Source organism: Liolophura sinensis, chromosome 13 (genome assembly GCF_032854445.1).
Source record: "Liolophura sinensis isolate JHLJ2023 chromosome 13, CUHK_Ljap_v2, whole genome shotgun sequence".
Classification (NCBI taxonomy): Eukaryota; Metazoa; Mollusca; class Polyplacophora; order Chitonida; family Chitonidae; genus Liolophura; species Liolophura sinensis.
In genome coordinates, this window is record NC_088307.1 from 5,006,762 (window position 1) to 5,027,726 (window position 20,965).

Sequence of the window (20,965 nt, forward strand, 5' to 3'; positions counted from 1 at the left end):
GACACAAAACATGATCATTCGAAAAATAAATATACTACCTTTATTAACTGAAAAAAAGGAAGTGAAATACACAGCGTTAGAATAAAATATATAACCTGGCAAATGCGTATGGGAAAAATTAAACATTTGATCCCTTTATTTCTACTGAATCACACACAACCTTTCCTTGACCGTATCTTATCGGCAGGACCACAAAGCTAAAATGCTCACAGAACTGTGCACTCTCAGCTGGTACATCTGTAAGGGTGAAGGAAACCCTTATGCCTGGATAATACCACTGACCTTTGGCAAAAACATGACAAATCTCGATGCAACGGCGGGGTTCTATTGTTTTTCGAGCAAGCATGAAATTCTCGGATGATATGGTACCTTCAGACTCAAATTCATCCAACCTTGGAAGTGCTCTCAGCAGATTTTCATTTCTTTGTTCTTTCTTGTAGTATATCACACTGTGATGCTCATTAAAGTACATAAGCGTAATAGCATTACAGCAGAAAACAAAGTGTTTTACTGCGATTTGGATTGCCATATGTGGCATATCAAATCTTGCATTTTGTTTTCCTGTCACAAAGTCCCCTGGATGTACAATGAACCAAATGTCAAAGCTCTCTTTCACAATTTTGTCAACGTACCTGGCTGGGAGACATAGACTTGAACCTGGAGAGTCGCTCCGCTATCCTGGCCTGAATCCCACTCAGTACCCTCCGACACTCATTATTCTCTTTCTTCAGGTGTTCATAGTCGTCCACCTTCCCAACGGCAAATAAGTGGCGGATGTCGGGGTCCACACCAACTGGGAACACGTCTGTAACCAACAAAACTGAAACTGTAATCTAACCTCTTCTGTAACTCTGTACTGGTTTTTTTATCACTTTTTTTTCAACACACACACATAGGTTAATAAGTCACTTTGTACTGTACAAATCAAAAACAGTTGTCCTCTAAGCCTAAACAAAACAAAAGAGATAAGAATGAAATAATACTGAATCAAATTTTTTGTGTTTCCTCAATTAATACCTGAAAAGTTTCCTAATACATTAACTTATTTACTTATTTGATTGGTGTTTTACCATTATGGCGGTCGGAAACTAGAGAGAGCCTGGGGAAACCCACGACCATCCGCCGGATGGAGAGGAAGCCAGCATGAGCTGGACTTTAACTCACAGCGACCACATTGGTGAGAGGCTCCCGGATCATTGCGCCAAACTGGCGCGCTGATCCCCTCAGCCGTCGAGGCCCCAATATATTAACCATACAGAGGTAAAAAACACACAGTCAAACTATTACAATCATGCCATTCATGTAAATCAACATGTTAACAACAAAACCTACACAAGACAATTGTTATTTATATAATACGTAATTTGGTACAAAGCATATGTATATATCGGTATATATATATATATATATATATATATATATATATATATATATATATTACTAACAATTAGAATTTATATTTTATGTTACAGGCCAATGGCTGCAGGACTGCAAACATGGTTGCAACATAACTGCACAAAGGGCATAGCAACATTCCTAAAACTGGCACAATGACACTGAAACACACCTTGGTTAATGCTTAGCTCACAGCCGTCAAATTTCTGATATCAAATGATATCAAAAATCTTCTTAATAAAATTTCTGATCTCCAAACCCTTTTGACGGGTTCAAAAATGCTCTGGATAAGGCGATGAAGGACATGTTTTACATATGAGAGGTAAAACATGGTAAAGCATGATGATTGCCCAGAACATGGGGTACATCTGTTAGGGTTATGCCACATAAAAATATCTGAAGCATGATGAATATATACCCATTCCTGTGAATAACAAAGACTTTGATATGAACCAACAAAGGACATTCCGCTTCATGCTTCATTCATGTTTTATATCCATACATGTATCATTGTATTAGTTACATCAGATCAAGTGAAATGGAACAAATTTAAACTGTGCATCAGGTTCAAATCATGTTAACTTTAACTTTCGTCAAGCATAAAAACAAATGAACGAGGAATTCAAGGAGAAATGGGTTGACACAAACAAGGCTTGTAAGGTATAGGGGAAATCCAAAGTGCAGGAGGCGCTGAGAAAAAGAGAAATGAAAGATTGTGCAAAGGGGTTCAAGCATGCATTCATGTGATGGTTGAAATGTTCAAGCATACCATTATAAGTTACACGTTTGTCATGGGAGCAGCTCAAAAATGCACAACAACGCACACATACAACACACAAGGTGATGTTCAAACATGCTTATCAGGAGGGGGAGACCATGTGCAAATTCAAGATTGCATTTCAAAGGAATGTTACAACAAATTCAAGGTAGGGGAGATCAAAATCCTGTGGAAGATGGACTGACCTACAAAACTACTGGGAGGATCATAAACATGATAGGTCATGTTGCCCTCGGAGGCGTGTCGCACGGACAGCGATCGCTGATGCATGCTGGCTGACAAAGGTCCGCCAGGTAACGACGTCGCAGACAGCAGCGACATCCCCAAGTCATAGCCGCGCCCTGAGTTAGGCCAGGTTCTAGATAGGCCATGTGGAGAATGGAGGGTACCTATCAAGGCTGTAGACAGGAAAGTAAATATGATTGGTAAAAAAAGTAAAGTATGAATAGTTTAAAACTCGAGTTCTGCAAAATCTTGTATAACCTCTTGCTACCTGGCATCCAGAAGAAGAGGAGACATTAAAAATTTAAACAACAACAACAGGAAACAGTGCTTTGTTATTATTTAAGTACTGAGTAACATCAGTGAGTTTTAATAAGCCACATACAACATATTAGTTGTTGGGTTTTTTTCTTGTTTATGTCACACTCAAGATGTTTTCACTCACTGGGTTGTTTTCAAAAACGACTTTTCGTACAACAGAGGTAACACAGAGGAAACCGAGAAGAGAAAAGTACAAACCACAGTGCCTGACTAACCGTCTAACCTAAAGCTACAACTAAGCCAACCAGAGCCAGGAAGAAAACCAAAAAGCATCAAAGAGGAGTCCTGTGCAATCTGTGCAAACAGCCCAAATTGAACTGTTTTTTTCTCAAAAACAGTTTGATGAACAATGTCTACATTGTCATGGATGTTGTCATGTTTAGCACTGAACACAGTACTAAATTATGACACCAAAAATTTTTGGGCAATTTTCAAAATAAATATTCCTAGATTTGTACAATAAAACTAAGAAGTAAACATTTGTTAAATATTTTTATGAGTACTAGGGCACAATTCCAGTCAACAGTTTGCGCCAGCATTTTCAGGTCCTGCCCAGAGGAGGCAATCGTGAAAATATAACCAAAATCTTGTCAAGCTGATACTTTTGATGGAGTTGAGAGGAACGTCATAACCCAGTAAAATGAAATCTGTACTGAGAAATCTGTTGCCATTTTTTTAAGTTTCCTAATTTTGTAAGACTTTGTGAGATTTTGGGGATTCTTCCTTCATGTGAAGGATCAAACATTTATTCTGCCCTCAATACATCATTCGATGTACCTACTTGTCTAAAAGTATGAAGAGTGTAAGCACCCTAGTGAGCCTCAGCTCAGACCACCAGCTCTGACCTAATTTATACTGTCCAAAACATTTACACATGAGCAAGACTACAGCGAAAATCATGATGTATTGAATGAAGATTCAAGGATGGAACATACCAGTTTTGTCTTTGCAAACTTTCCTGCAACCATTTAGAAATGCACCTGCCCTTTCTTGTGTTACTACCATTATTTCCACTTCACAACAATGTATCAGTAAACAGATACAGATTCTATCCATGGAAGCATCTGGCAGCAGTGATATCAATGACAGTTCAGGAAATTATACTAATATATTCACAGCTACATGCTCCTGCAGATGAGAGGTAACAGGTTCGAAAAAATACTCTCAAGGCTGTTTGCTCTTCAGAAGCGGGGTGTTTTTGGAGAGATTTCTTCTTCCCAAAGCCATGCCACAAATATCTGGCAAGTTTGATATTTTATGGACTCGCGAGGGGCAAATCTCAACTCGTATGGTGGCCCTGAGGTATCAGCTGAGGGGAAGAATGGTATCGGCCAATTAAAAAAATATAATCTGTCACTTGATATGAAGATCGTGAGCCCCAGTGAATTGAAGACATACTTTTAAAGGACAAGTCTGTAGATATTTCACCAAATTATCCTTGCTTGTATGATGTCAGGTCTACCGATTTTAAAAATCGGGATAAGTGGCACCAAACTATGCAGGAAATAGCCAAGGGTAGGAGGTATGATGTCAGGTTTTGGCATCTAGTTCCCGAATTAGTACTGCATATGTGATGCTTTGTCGCTGCCCCAGGATCCACTCCTTGGTCCATGTTTTGCAACATTTTGCTCTTAATTGCCACTGACAGCATCTGAGCAGTAAAATCAATAAATGCGTATCTTGTTGAACTCACATGAAAAAAAAAACCAATTTGATGAAATAAAATTAAAAAACTGGCATCAGTAAAAACACGAAAAAAGAATGTCAGTCAAGGCCTTTTTGAAGCGTCATTCGCGTAACATCAACCATAATATCTAAATTTTTGGCCTAACCAAGTCCTTTATCACAAAGAGCCCAGCTGTTCAAAACTGTGCTAGCTGTTAAGTCAAATATTAACTTTAGTAAGGACTAAAGCTTCATTTGCATCAGGCCACCAATGGTACGAAGATTAAAGTGTAACTGTTACTTTTAACACGCTTTTTAACGGCCAGGTTCCTCATAATTTCTCCTTATCCTGGGTACACCTCTGAGTCATATTCTTAATCAAATTGAGACTGCTTGTTCAAAAGGATTGCAAGTCTAAGTTGATTGTAAATCACTAAGATCACATACTTACAATCGACACCCTCTTCGCATGTATGTTAAAATCATCGCAAAAATTACAACTGGCAGGACCTGTTGTAAATATTTAAAATCAACCCAAAATAGCACAAGTATAAATACTCAAAAAGAGACTACAAGAATTAAAACCTCTTTTGAAAATAAAAACAAGAAGTAGTTATGGACAGGTACATCGTCCATTTATACAGACCAGCTTTATGTACAAGTCAAATTTGGCATATGAAGTTGATTGTAACTTTGAAAAGTAACAGTAGCCTTACAATACCTTTGTGCAAGTGGCTGCAGGATTTACAATGGATTGTAGCTACAATCCCTTTGTGCAAGCTGGCCAAGAAATGTTGTTTAAGCCTGAGTAAAATCAGGAAGACTTACCATCTCTCTCCTCTGAGGACTGGGAGTGCTGACTGCCAAGAGTGTCAAACCCTGACACCAGGTGGCCGCTACCATCAGAACTGTGCCCGCTGCGGTTCAACTCCACACTGCTGCCATAAGGCAAGTTTAGGCGGGGTGCAGGGACACCTGAGCAGTTCCCGTAAGAACCGTTCTGAGACCCCTGTGAACCATTCTGAGAACTGTACTGGGACCCTTGAGAACTGTGCTGAGATCCCTGGGACCTGGACAAATAGGAAATAACAAATGGGAACATTTTTTTTTACTGAATTTTAAAAATCTCATCCGTGAGGATCTGATTTTTATTTCCCTGCAGCTTTTAAATAAATATGTTAGACCGTCTGTGAAAAAGTTTAAATATTGCTTCTCAAAGAGGTTGTAACTGACAGGTTCAATGAATAAATTCTTGATACAATGTACTGAATGTGTCTTTACTCAAGCCTAATTGACTAAATAATGAATTCCTTATGTACAACTTAGGCCTGGGTAATGCTTTTTCCAAGGTGCAATGAAATATCTACCCTATGACTTTGTCCAGAGTATAACATTACACCTAGAAAAAAAAAACTGACTGTTCTGATCCCAAACTTTATAGGTGACACTATGACCATGCATAAAGAAATTTTATAAAATGTGACACAAAATGATGCTTTCTGACAATTTTTGAAATTTGCTTGAAAACTTTTTGTTGGTAACCCATCCTATTTTTGTTCCATTTACTTGTGAATTTTAACTTTACGACATGAATTAACATGACCTTACTTGCTGAGGGTCTCCTGCTCACCCACGTACCTCTCTGTGGTACAACTATGGGAATTCAGGTAACGAGTGTGGGCGTCAGGACTGGGCATTCCGTCTGAAGCTTCTGTAAGATGCAAAACATATATCTATTTACAGATGTAAGCAAATTTTGTAAACACAAAACAACACTGCGGACTTAAAATTCATGCAAAACAAAATGACAATGTAGACTAAAAAGTTTGCATCAAGACATGTATACACATGCAACTAATTGTTTCCTGGATTTTTTCCCTCTCACACTTGTCATTTACCTACAACCAGGTTAACATTAACATTCCCCTCTGATCCTCCACAGACCTCCCCCAGATTCCCCGCAGATGTCCCGCAGGGAGTTGCGGGGCATATGATCTCCTGTGGAGAATACTACGAGGGTACATGCACCTCCCGCGGAGCATTTTGCGACATCTACAAGCGTGCATATTACTGCAGCCGTTAGTTTTAGCTGCTGATTTGGCCCCCACGATGTGATAAATGTTTTGTTTTAACACAGAATCATTTTTCGGTGTTAGCTACGCCGTCGGAAAATATGCAAGTTAACAGGTTGTTTACAGCCTGAAAATCCTGTCTAAGGATGGCTTATAGTTACTGACACGCGGAGACCGCTGTCATCTTTAGCCCGTACCACTTGTGTACCCAATTATGATATTGTATCTGTATTCACCTACCCCATTGGCAAAGCTCACTGCTCACGCAATACTGAACATCCAAATGCAGTTAATACATGGTCTGTCCGCAAGCTAAGACATTAATGCAATCTTTTGCAACCAATGACAATGACCTTTACTCCATATTTCCACAAAAAATCTCAGTCAAACTCGAATATAAGGTCTATTTTGAACTACTCACTGCGTGCCATCTACCAGATTGACCTAAATCTACTGAGAATCTGATATCATGTGATTTCAAAGCACTGTGTTTCAAATACACTTAGTTAGCTAAACAAATCCATGGCTTGTTTATATTTGTTTTTGATTGATGTTAAATATGACATCTATTCACTTTCATGATGGCAGTCAGGTTTATGGGTGAAGGAAACAGAAACGACATTGCAGAACCGTACACCACTGTCCTTTGCCTGATACCTAATAATATCCCTGAGCCAACCTCACTATCAAGAGCTAAACAAGGCTAAATACTAGCAAAGTTGCTAATCCCAAAAAACAGTTGAAGAGAGAAAAAATAGTTTTGCCCCACTGTCCCAGAGACCAAATTAGGCTTTTCTGGCGTTTAATCCAAAGCCTGTATTTCAGTATTAAAATAAAACCCTCCTCAAGAAAATCACAACAATAACTCTGACTTAAGTCTAAGACAGCGTCGTGACCCTGGGGCCAGGAATTACACAGAAGTTTCCTATCACAGCCTTCGGGGGGTGGTTGTACCTTTGCTACCATGCCTGGAGCCATCTGTACTGTGCCCCTGATGAACCATGTTGATACCACCTCCATGGTGAGACCGAGGGCTGTCCTGACGCAGACGCTCTTCAAGCTTCTGCCGCAGCGAGTTGTTCGTGTCAATACACCTCTCAAGCTGCACCCTCAGCCTGCGTACTTCTGTCATAAGCTCCCGGATGTCGAAGCCTTTCTTCCGAGAACCAGAATCTTCTACAAAAATTAAAATATGTGTTAATAAGGCCAAGATATTTGGGTGGTTGACCTAACCCAAAAATCGGTTACAGGTTTAAAGTAAGCGATCGTTCGGTTTCACCACAACGTGAAAACAGACCAATCATTAACGCAAATTGGTTACATGAACATGTGGCTTATAAAGTCATCTACAGTACTACCTAGTAGATTTTTTCCTTTATTTACTGTAACCTCGGCAAAGCCTATTAATTTACGTATGAGACTGGTTGTATTGCAGTACATCCGCCATCATCTTGATTGGAATTCCACAATGGCTACATGGGGGTGTTGGGGGGTCAATTACACTCCACGTAACCGACACGCAAACAATCGTTTTCATTTTGTGCCAAATTTCATGGCCTGTTTAATTATCTGATTTCTCATATTTGGGGCCATTTTCATTCATGTGAAGGGATAAGTGTAAGGGTGGAGAAAAATCTGAGAAACATCAATCTTTGGTAGGTGCGGCCACACCAATTTAAACAGTTGTTTTAAATTGTTTTCAATGTCAGTTTAATATAAAGTTAAAATTCAAACTTGCAAACCATCTAATATAATTTGAACTAACCCAGCAATTTTTCCCACTGAAGATATATTTACATGACAGGAATGTCTTGAAAAACAGGAAATTCACAAAAACATGACTGCACAAAATAAAAAGGTGGGTTTTCATTTTTGGATTTTTTTTTGTCGGCTCACTCGTAAAAGACAACAACAAAAAAAATGCACAGACCAGAAGACCCCACTGATGTGAACTGTCCTGGCAAAACATGAGCCTGGATTAGAGAACATCACTTGATTGGTGACAAGCTTCTAATTTACTTGGCCACATTTAAGGACAAAGCCATTTCGCTTATGTCACAGTTACCTAGGCTATATCGTAACTGATCAAAATGAAGGGAAATTTGACTGTTCCACACATGATACTTGGGTCACAGCCTGCTCTCTGCCTACACGTACCTGAGCGCTCAGCATGCATGGACTCGTACATCTCCAGCTCAAATCTCAGCGTTTTGTTCAGGTCCTCATTCTCCTGCAGCTGCTGGTTAAGCTGGTTCTTCTCCTGCTTCAGCCTGAAACGACAACATCATGGACATGATCATACAAACTGAGACTTAACCATGATACAAACAAGGTCATGGAGTCGCTCATTAAGCTGGTTCTTCTCCTGCTTCAGCCTGAAACAACAACAACAACATCACAGACATGGTCATACAAACTGAGATTTAACCATGATACAAACAACGTCATGGAGCCGTTCATTAAGCTGGTTCTTCTCCTGCTTCAGCCTGAAACAACAACATCATGGACATGATCATACAAACTGAGATTTAACCATGATACAAACAAGGTCATGGAGTCGCTCATTAAGCTGGTTCTTCTCCTGCTTCAGCCTGAAACAACAACAACATCACAGACATGATCATACAAACTGAGAGTTAACCATGATACAAACAAGGTCATGGAGGCGTTCATTAAGCTGTTTCTTCTCCTGCTTCAGCCTGAAACAACAACATCATGGACATGATCATACAAACTGAGACTTAACCATGATACAAACAAGGTCATGGAGTCGCTCATTAAGCTGGTTCTTCTCCTGCTTCAGCCTGAAACAACAACATCATGGACATGATCATACAAACTGAGAGTTAACCATGATACAAACAAGGTCATGGAGCCGTTCATTAAGCTGGTTCTTCTCCTGCTTCAGCCTGAAACAACAACAACAACATCACAGACATGGTCATACAAACTGAGAGTTAACCATGATACAAACAAGGTCATGGAGCCGCTCATTAAGCTGTTTCTTCTCCTGCTTCAGCCTGAAACAACAACATCATGGACATGATCATACAAACTGAGACTTAACCATGATACAAACAAGGTCATGGAGTCGCTCATTAAGCTGGTTCTTCTCCTGCTTCAGCCTGAAACAACAACAACAACATCACAGACATGATCATACAAACTGAGACTTAACCATGATACAAACAAGGTCATGGAGCCGTTCATTAAGCTGTTTCTTCTCCTGCTTCAGCCTGAAACAACAACATCATGGACATGATCATATAAACTGAGAGTTAACCATGATACAAACAAGGTCATGGAGGCGTTCATTAAGCTGTTTCTTCTCCTGCTTCAGCCTGAAACAACAACATCATGGACATGATCATACAAACTGAGATTTAACCATGATACAAACAAGGTCATGGAGCCGTTCATTAAGCTGATTCTTCTCCTGCTTCAGCCTGAAACAACAACAACATCACAGACATGATCATACAAACTGAGATTTAACCATGATACAAACAAGGTCATGGAGCCGCTCATTAAGCTGGTTCTTCTCCTGCTTCAGCCTGAAACAACAACAACAACATCACGGACATGGTCATACAAACTGAGATTTAACCATGATACAAACAAGGTCATGGAGTCGCTCATTAAGCTGGTTCTTCTCCTGCTTCAGCCTGAAACAACAACAACAACATCACAGATATGGTCATACAAACTGAGACTTAACCATGATTCAAACAAGGTCATGGAGTCGCTCATTAAGCTGGTTCTTCTCCTGCTTCAGCCTGAAACAACAACAACATCATCACGGACATGGTCATACAAACTGAGATTTAACCATGATACAAACAAGGTCATGGAGCTGCTCATTAAGCTGGTTCTTCTCCTGCTTCAGCCTGAAACAACAACAACAACATCACAGACATGGTCATACCAAACTGAGATTTAACCATGATACAAACAAGGTCATGGAGTCGCTCATTAAGCTGGTTCTTCTCCTGCTTCAGCCTGAAACAACAACATCATGGACATGATCATACAAACTGAGAGTTAACCATGATACAAACAAGGTCATGGAGGCGTTCATTAAGCTGGTTCTTCTCCTGCTTCAGCCTGAAACAACAACATCATGGACATGATCATACAAACTGAGATTTAACCATGATACAAACAAGGTCATGGAGTCGCTCATTAAGCTGGTTCTTCTCCTGCTTCAGCCTGAAACAACAACAACAACATCACAGACATGATCATACAAACTGAGACTTAACCATGATACAAACAAGGTCATGGAGCCGTTCATTAAGCTGGTTCTTCTCCTGCTTCAGCCTGAAACAACAACAACATCATCACCGACACGGTCATACCAAACTGAGATTTAACCATGATACAAACAAGGTCATGGAGCCGTTCATTAAGCTGGTTCTTCTCCTGCTTCAGCCTGAAACAACAACAACAACATCACAGACATGATCATACCAAACTGAGAGTTAACCATGATACAAACAAGGTCATGGAGTCGCTCATTAAGCTGGTTCTTCTCCTGCTTCAGCCTGAAACAACAACAACAACATCACGGACATGGTCATACAAACTGAGAGTTAACCATGATACAAACAAGGTCATGGAGCCGTTCATTAAGCTGGTTCTTCTCCTGCTTCAGCCTGAAACAACAACAACATCACCGACATAGTCATACAAACTGAGATTTAACCATGATACAAACAAGGTCATGGAGCCGTTCATTAAGCTGTTTCTTCTCCTGCTTCACCCTGAAACAGTAACAACAACATCACGGACATGGTCATACAAACTGAGACTTAAACATGATACAAACAAGGTCATGGAGCCACTCATTAAGCTGGTTCTTCTCCTGCTTACAGGTTGACCAAGTTATGCTTTAAACTTGTGTGTTACTGTTACATCATCAGGACATATTTTACATCACTCACTTGTGAACTTCCTTATTTGCAGACTTCAGCTCCACACTGAGCTTGTTGTGCTGATGCTGCAGTTTCTTGCACATATTGTCTTTTTCTGTCAGCTGTTTCTCCTGCTGCTTCAGAGCTTGTCTCTGTTGTTCGATTTTGTGGTTCTTTTCTCGGATCACACTTTCGTGGGTTTGGATGATAGTGAGTTTTTCCTTCAGGATACGTTCTCGCTCCACCAGCTGTGACTGTATGAAGATCACCTTCTCATGAAGCAGCTGTTGGGAAATGTTCATTTTGTCAGCTGAATGTCCTGTCATGTGTACAGCCACAGGGGAAGGTCCTGAAATCAAATCTCAACAATTTCAGCTCAGCCTTTACTTATTCATTTATAAAAATTTATAATTAATTTTCATACCACTTTCAAAAATTATTATGAAAAATAAAACTTATGAATTTACAACTGCCGTTACAAATTACTTGTTTGATTATTCCACTGATGTTTTATTATTATTATTGATATTTCGCTTAATTATGATAGCAGAAGAATTTCAAAACACCAATCAAATCAATACAGAAATAAACACATTGAAAAGACGCAGATGTATCCCTTGATACCCCTCTAAAGCTGCATTCACATGCTGTGTTTGTCGCAATGATTCATTCTACAAGCCAAATGAAAATATGATACATCTCTTTCCTATGCGGCATTCAGTGGAGGCAATGTATTGAATGCTTGTATGAAAACTTGTACGAAATTATGACCAGTTGAATTGGACAAATCCATGCGTCAAATTGAAGCACGTAAATGCAGCTCGACTCTTTCCCATCACAACAGTATGTGGGCAGGTCTTCCAGCAACCAACGGATGGTCGTGGGTTTTTCCCCATCATTATGTTGGAAACTGTAAAAAAGGAACCTTTTCAACCTCCTCTGCAGCTAATATTTTGAAACATTGAGAGATAACCATGGGGTGTAAAGAAATAATTGACAGTTTTATGAAGCTTGAAGCGAATCAATTTGGGGGTCAATTTCATAATAACTGTATGCATAAATTCCACTGAAAAAACTGCTTCAGTGGTTGAAAAGGTTGAAGAATTACAGTTCATAAATGAACGTCTTGTCATGTTTACACGCATTTCACTGGGTATACCTGAGTGAGAGGACCCTTCATCCTGCAGGCGTCTCTCCAGCTGAGTACGCAGGTGGTCGTTCTGATTGAGCGACGCCTCTAGGCGGATCCTCATAGCACGGATTTCCGCTAAATGCTCCTGGAGAAGGGCTGTGTCTGAGTCCTCAGCTATCATGCTTGTTTGCGTGCCCATGCCAAGAGAAACACGAGTGGGGGTTAAGAGCCCCGGTCCTATGCCAATCGACGTTCGGATGTTCTGATAAATCTTCAGTTCGTCCTTTAAGGTCTGGTTGACGACTTCAGCAGATTTCAGCTTGGAGGTCAACAGATCTATCTGATTGGCGCACTCCTTTACAGGGATGACTGAGTCATCAAGCTCTGCTGCAGCTGAGCGGAGAATGGAATGGCTCTTACTGTCTCTGGTGCTATGACTGTCACTGTCAAGCCCCGAAAGGCTATACCGATCAATGTCAGGGATGGGGACAGCTGGGTAGGTGTGGTCTGTTTCCTTCAACAAGCCGAAGTTTACAAGCTCGGCACGCTTGCCGCGGGATCTCTGAGAGCTCGTCACCGAATCCCCATTCTGCACAAACAACTCGCGACTGTTCTGGCTCGCCCACAGTCCATCCTCTGTCTTCTCACTGCTGCTTAAGGACATAAAACCATTGTTTGTTGATGGTTTCCCTTGCACATCAGACGGCACACTAGAAGATGTGCTCTCCTCTCCTAAGGCGAACCCTTCTGTGGAGCCGCGTGTTGCACTGCGCTGTCCGAGCCCGCTCGCTGTCCTGTGCCGTGCACGCTCTATCGACAACTCGGCCTGAGAGTTGAGTTTCTGTATTCCTGATCTGTTCCTCATGGGCCTTGGTCTAGCTGACCTGGCATCCACATCATCAGAGTCCATCGAATCTGTATCTGGGTAAGCAGGGAATTTCCCACGTGACTTCGCATTACTGGTGCTTCCAACGGGTCTGTAGCCTTCGCGTTCCAAAGCATCCCAGGATTCGTCTGAATACACGGACTCTGTCTCCGTCTCTCTGTTGTTGTTGTAGGAGGGGTAGAAGAGACTGGCGTTGTCGGCTTCACAGCTCTCCCCCACAGCAGCAGAGCGTGTGGAGATGTTCATGGCTTGGAGGTTAGAAGTCAGCTCCTGTAAACTTCGCACCTGGTTCTGAAGCTTGCTCACCTCCAGGTTCTTCTGCTCTGTGTAATTCTGAAGTCTGTCCCAACAGAAACCATCAAAGAATCATCAATCACCTTCAAACTCAGTGCAGTGCAACGACAATTTTTATATGACAGAAGCCAAGGCTTGTTATTTGATTCTGTAAAAATATTTTTCTTGAGAGAAAAAATTTCATTCAAACACTACATAAGTACAGTATGATGTTGCTTAAGCAAAACACATTGGCATACATGAAAAATAACTGAAGAAGTTTCACGAAACTGGGCCCAGAAAACTTAAACCAATTAAGATGCTTAACCTTAAAAATTTAGCATTTTTCAAGTGACACGTTTTCCTTGATTATAATTGATTAATCCACATTATAGGGCAACTTCAGCGGTTTTTGTGAAGAATGCTTAATTTCTTATTAGAACAAATGAGTATTGGCATCAAAAGTATCATTTAAAGCCTTTATGTGCTTCTGAAAGTCCGTTTTTACACAATAACACTTATATGTTTTTACACAATAACACTTATTGTGTAAAAATATGGTGAAATATGGTTTCTGTATTACTGGGCTCTGGATTTCAAAGCAGACTTGAGCTCACCATAATCTTACTCGTAACTCCAAGGAAAATACAAAATACTGACTTAAATGCAATGTAAATATGGAATTTTTGAACTTAAGCATGCGTTCAGATTTATAAACTACCTCATCTTAGATTTTGACAGAGTGTTTGATTTAAAGAGGTTTTAAGAATCAAGTTCATGCTACGCTGAAGATTGCTTTGTGATTCTGGGGAGAAATGTAATTAAATTGTATAAAATGATACCTTTCTTCTGAAACTTTTCCTTTTTTTGTCCTTTTGTTATCTAAAAAAACTTTCAGGTTGTGATTTATTGTCACCACTTAAAACGTGCCTTGGCACTTAAAATTTGTCACAGTCTCCTAATGATAGAACTAAGATTTCCTAATTACACTCCATCAGACACTGTAAAGAGTTGTCTCCCATTTCACACAGCTGGGCCATATGCTCACCTGTCAATCTCCTGGTTCTGGGCCTCGACCACACACTCTTGACTCCTAAGCTCCTCCCTCAGCCCCTGGGTCACCGCCTCCTGCTGCTCCCTGTCTGCCAGCAGCTTCCTCTGCTCCTCCTGCCTGCAACCACACCATAACTCAAATATCTTCTGCATCTAATGATAGCTCCAATTTCTGCATCTAATGATAGCTCCAATTTTAGCGATGATCTGAACATCAACTAATATTTTGCAACATACTAAGATAACTGTAGGGTATAGGGAAATAATTTACAGACTTTTATGAAACCTAAAATGATTAGGTTTTCTAAGATGTACTTTAGTCACATACACAAATCATCTTAGTTATCATTTTCGTAATAATTGTATGCATAAATTCCACTGAAAAAGTGCTTTGTATCTCAAAACGGATTTATCCAGCACGCATAAAACAAAACAAAGTTGCAGCCTTTTTCCGACTGTTCTGCCATCTACATGCGCCTAAGAAATGTGTAAGGTGGTTGCTGCACATTTTGTCACCAGATCAGGTGGGTTTAACAAGAGCTCCACAGCCTGCAAGGCTGACCTCGCGCAGAGCTCGTCCAGCATTTTTAGAAAATGGCACCCAGTGATCAATCATGTGGTTTAATCAGTATGTCAATAAGTTATATCGTACAACAAATGGATATTACTGACCCGATGATATATGTGTCTTTACCACATGTGCATCTCAATATCCAGCATTGAAGAGCTTAACGATGTTTCAAGTGCAACTGAAATGCGCTTTATTTTTTTCTTTATTTTGCTTGCACTTTACTTGTGTTTTTACAGGACATAAAATTTAGTCCATGACTAACTTGCTCATTTTTGCACAATTCAGACAGTTCTACTGATATTAAAACGGTGCATTAAGGTTTATTTACATGGTAGAATGATATCCAGCAAATCCTACTGCACAGGTGTGGTTTCAGCACCAAAATTAGTATTTAATGGCATTTTTGGGGCGAATTTTCAGTCATTTAGGGTAATATATGAATACCTAAGGACTGTTATCCTAAAAAGATTATTCATCTTCCGCATCACATTGTTATTCATAGGTAATATTCCCAGGAAATAGACAGCGAAGACACACTCCCCACGATGAACATGCGCCCCCCCCCCCCCCCCCCCCCGCCAAACAATATAGCAGGGCACACCAACATCCATTTATCCCTCTGAAATCACCCATCATGAAATCTTCACATACAGTGTAACTATATACGTAGATACCTTGTCTTCACCAATTCTCTCTTCAAGGTTTGGATTTCATGAAGAGCCTTCTCGTATTTGTTCTGAAGACCAAACATCTCCTGAAGGGAGTTAACTCCACCGTCTGCTGTCTTGTCCGGGACTAAAAGGTAAATAAAACGATTTTTTTTTGTCTTAGGTTAAGTATCAATGTAATCAGCTGATAGCAAGACGAAAGTATTTGTTCATTTCACTACATGGAAGTACACTGCACAAAATACTAGTATGTATGTCGAACACACACAGGCAAGAAGATTACAGTTCTGTCAGTCTCAAACCTAACAAAAAACCCAATCTAGTCCTGGTTCATGAAGCTGGGTACCATGGGCACCCATCCAACACCCGACAGCAGGTCTCTAACATACCATTTTATTGACGTCAGACATCCATTCCCAGATCATCATGAAAGACAGAGTGATGTTACAGCAAAAACTGATACATGTGTACTGTAACATTGTAGATATTGCACCGCACTGGTGAGAGGCTCCTGGGTAACTGCGCAGCACAGGCATGCTAACCACCTCAGTTTCTTCCCACGATATATTGTATGGGCCATGGATGGAGACTTACAGTGTTTGGAATTTACAGGTTGGTAACAGTCATTGCCCATCCTTTCTTTGGTTTAATTCACGTGTATAATTAGAGTTGCACATGGGCTGGTCAGGAGATCTGAAAACCTTGCTGTCAGTGATTTGACCCCACGTGTCGCAGATTGGCGACCATATCCATCAGGCAGGGACCGGGGCTAATCACCCTCTTGAGTCATCCTGCCGCTAACTCACCTTGAAGCGAAGGTTAACGACAGTAGCGGATGACCAAAACATTGTATCATTTACCGTAAGTGAAATGTTCTTGAGTATGCTGTAAGGCATAATCAAATAAATTGAACAAAGTATACTAGTGCTGAGCAAATTAAGTTTAGGAAGACCAAATGACATGAGCAGCATCAGTAGAACTCACCGTCCAGCAGGGTGGACAAATCTTTCACCAGATCCTGGGTGGTGTTCAGCGTCTGTAACAGGTAATCCCCTTCCCTCGGGCAGGAATTGGCCACTGCTTCTCCCCCTGCATTGCTTTCATCTTTCTGTATGTACTCTAACACAAGCTGTCCTAGGTCCTCCAACTGACTGCTCAGCTGAGTGCAGATGTTCTGACTCTCTGCCAGCTGCTTCCTCAAGTTGCAGATTACCCTGTCCTTTTCCAACAAAGCACTGCCATCTATGTGTACTGGTGCCCTGGAACCAGGGGAGGCAACCGGGGAAGTCTGGCTGGAAGCGCACACATTGGAAATGCCGGAAGACGTTGCCTGCTGGCAATGCTGCAGTGTTTTTAACAGTGTCTTGTTCACTTTTTGCGCATCTGCCAGTTGTTTTTGCAGAGAATTAACCTGCCGCTGAAGAGTTTGATTGTCCATGTCCATGGGAACTGGAGAGGATCTATTGGCAGGAGTCCCCAGTGGACTAGTGCTAGAACTTATAGACTCCACTTTCCCCTTTAGAGACTTAATAACAGCTTCCTTCTCCTCAAGAAGCCTTTGTAGAGACTTCACTGTTTCACCTACATGTAGCTGTCCAATTCCAGAATGCAGACTTTCAGATCTTGCATCAATCGCTTGCTCTGCACCGCCAGAAACAGTCACTGCCTCCTCGACTGTAGCATTACAATCAAACAGGCACGACTCACTCTGACTTCTGTATGGCGCCGTGGGCAACAGCCCAGCATTGTCCAGAAGAGCCTTGTAATACCGACAACGCCGTCCCTGGGTGCGAACCGTGGCCTCCGTGGATGTCAGCTTGTTCTGAAGCCCCACAAGGTCCTGCCTGTACTGCCTTATTAAGGTATGCATCCTGTCTGGCTCGCTCAAGTCCACAGAGTCAATGTCAGGCACTATAACAGTCACAGGTCTCTTGTACACGGCAGATTTTGCGGGCTGGCTTGAGTTTGTGTTGGTGTTTGTATTGCTGCTACCTTTCCCAGTCGTACGAGGTATGTTCAACACCTGTAGACGAGGAATCTGGCTCTTGCACGGTTTCACCTTTAAACATGTCTGACCCTCCACATGCTTCACCGAAGACAGGACCGAATCAGAGCAGATATTTTTACCCTTGTGCTCCAGTTCCTGTTTAGCACAAGTCAGCTCAGCCTTCAGTTCCTCTATCTCTTTCACCATCTGCTCCACAAGGTCTGGATTGAGACCAGATTGGACATTCTCTCCTTTCCCGGTCACCTGGAGTTGCTGCTTCAGTTTGTTATTGACGTTCTCGATAGACTCTAGCGTTGTTTTCATCACCAGTAGCTCTGCTTGCAGTTCGTCCACATTCGGCAGATCGTCCAGGATTATCTGCTCGTCTGGGACGAGTCCAAACTTGAAGCGGAATCCCCGATTCTCAGCCTCTGTCCTGTTCAGTGTCTCCTTGCACTCACAGAGTTCTCTCTTCAACTTTACGATACTATCATCCAATTTGTAACTAGAGTCTGTGTTGTTTTCCCCGGGCACGTCTCTGAAAGTTTCTGTGGCTGCCAGTTGTGTTTTCAGACTGATATTAAGCCTCTGGCCTTCTGACAGCTGCTCATGGAGGTTCTTGACCGTTTTCTTCAGGTCATCCGATGACAGCACGTCCAAGAGGCTCTCATCCAGGTGCAGACTGGATGGCTCTGCGAAAGAGTACGAGTTGACGGAGATGTCCGGTGTCACATCCCTACCAACTCCATTAGCTCTGAGCTTCTGGTTCTCCTGTAGGCAGGACTGGAGAGAGGCATTCAGTCGCTTACTCTCCTCCAGCTCTGTCCTCAGCAATTCAATCTGCTCCTTCAGGTTGATCGCATCATCACGGCTGTCAGCTGCAACAACAACAGCACAAGAAAACAGAGCAATAAGTTTCAAAGTGGATGATTACAGGATTATTACGTCTGATGTATGCATCTTAGAATGTACATCTTAAAGTGGAACAAAGTGTTCTTTAGCTAACAGACCAGTGCAAGCTATATCCGAAAACTAATTTTTTTTTTCAAAATTTTAAGACTAAATTAGCTCAATTCAAAGGTGAAAATACAAGCGAACTATCACTAGCACAATACATTTTAATCCAGTCTGCAACGCAAACCTCTACAAACACAAATTACGACAGTTGCAAGTGTAGTTTTCAGTTAAATACTGAATACTGAATGTAAAACTACAAAACTACAAATAACAGCAAATACTTAAATGTTCTCACCACAAAAAAGTTTAACTAGACAGCCATTAATGCACTCATGATATATCATTTTGGCTGTAAAGGCATACCTATTAACCTTTATTATTTATATAAAGGTGACATTTCAGGATTTCCTTCACTGATAAAAGTGATATCTAACTGGCTAGAATTAGATATCACTTTTGTCCTAACACACCCCGATGTCATGACGTCAAAAAGAAACAATGATCTATCTTGACATTCCAATCCAAACTTAGCAGAATGATGTCCACAATACAACTTCAGTTAATTTTTTAACATTTCTTGTAACCTCACACAACAATGTGCGACATCACGATATAGTCGGTGAAGGTCTAAAGCTAAAACATTGCTTAAATTTGTTCACATACACAAAATCATGACATTGTCAAAACATAAATAATAATAAGGATATTGCACAGTGAAGGTCAAATATCATAAATACTTTTCTTGTGAAAGGTGGAAATGATAACCTATTCCACCCTTTGCGTCTCGAGGGTTATCATTTTCATTCTCAAAAACTATTTATGATATTCAACCTTCACTGTGCAATATTCTCAGTATATTCTTACTAAAACTCCAAAAAGATGTTCACACATAAAACAATGATGCTTGATAATTCCTACCTCCATACTCCTTCCAATACAGATGCAGAAGAAAGTCACAAATGTTCAGCGGTTTATGGCCACACAGACTGAACTAATGTTCCCACTATAAACCAATGATCTTTAAAGTGTTTCTTAACACAGTGTCATTACAACTAATGAGTGCACTGAAGGGAAATACTGGTACCTGTACATATCACCCCTTTAGGACTGCAAATAGAATCAGCATGTTTTGAAGTTGGACAAATCCATACCTTACAAAGGGGTGACAGGGCACTGGGTTCAGTTCGAGCTAGTGTCAAGCATGCCAGATGAAGTGAACCAGAAATGTGCTAAAAGGTTTACACAGTTAACCAATCCAGGTAAATTTGCACACCTGAGAGACACGACAGAGGTCGTGAGGCATATCCCAGATCACACTCATTGTAAGTGTGATCAAGACCACAGAAAACAATCTAAACAGACCAAGGTGATCAATCATCAAAGACAACAGTACACAATAGGTACACCACAATGCACACTACACCTCTGACCAAGGTTACACATAGGGCACAAATAGGGTACATATCATTGGTAGCTTTTATCAAATCACACATGTGCCTTCTACCATCATTTATCATTACAAAAATTCTTTGTTAGGCATAACCCTATCTTAGGAGACGAAAACAGGGTAGATCGAAAGTGAAAGGTTTCTCTTTTTTTTTTATACCAGTCAAAGAAAAACACAGGAATTTTAAAGGAGAAGAAAACTTTAAAAAATGAGACTATAGGCTAATAAGACCACATTTTTTTCTGTCTGGAGGTGCCTGCTGCATAATTTTGCCATTTTTCCTTGCCATACACGTAAAGCCTAAAAACGGCAAAGCTGGCATAAATCGCTGAGTCCATCGCATTCTCCATCTTTAACACCCTGTAATTTATGAGAGTCGTTAAAACTGCCGGCTTGTTCGTGTAATCTCAGAACCTATGTCCAACATTCCGGTTTCCGAATCGTCAAGCGGAAAACAAACTATACTGTTCCCTACCTTCTGGGAAGAAGTGTTCTACCGGAAATGTACAAACTGCACTTCGACGGTTTCTGACGGCAATTCTCCTAACACATAAGGCTTCAGGTTTGGTTTATAGGCAAAATGGAGTCGCCCACAGGGGTTTGGCGCTGACTTTATCTATAATTT

At 40.9% G+C, this 20,965-nt stretch overlaps 1 protein-coding gene across 1 annotated transcript in view; it reads right to left on the bottom strand.

The window, feature by feature from the left end:
* Window positions 1-20,965, bottom strand: part of LOC135480459 (myomegalin-like) — a 66,640-nt gene that overhangs the window by 7,697 nt on the left and 37,978 nt on the right. Inside the window, exons 30-40 of the mRNA XM_064760297.1 lie at window positions 16,934-18,859; window positions 15,956-16,076; window positions 14,706-14,828; window positions 12,526-13,724; window positions 11,397-11,715; window positions 8,611-8,723; window positions 7,408-7,629; window positions 5,990-6,092; window positions 5,210-5,451; window positions 2,359-2,571; window positions 633-805 (exon numbers count right to left, since the gene is read on the bottom strand). Coding sequence (XP_064616367.1) covers window positions 633-805; window positions 2,359-2,571; window positions 5,210-5,451; window positions 5,990-6,092; window positions 7,408-7,629; window positions 8,611-8,723; window positions 11,397-11,715; window positions 12,526-13,724; window positions 14,706-14,828; window positions 15,956-16,076; window positions 16,934-18,859 — 4,754 coding nt within the window. The remainder of the gene's footprint in view (window positions 1-632; window positions 806-2,358; window positions 2,572-5,209; window positions 5,452-5,989; window positions 6,093-7,407; window positions 7,630-8,610; window positions 8,724-11,396; window positions 11,716-12,525; window positions 13,725-14,705; window positions 14,829-15,955; window positions 16,077-16,933; window positions 18,860-20,965) is intronic.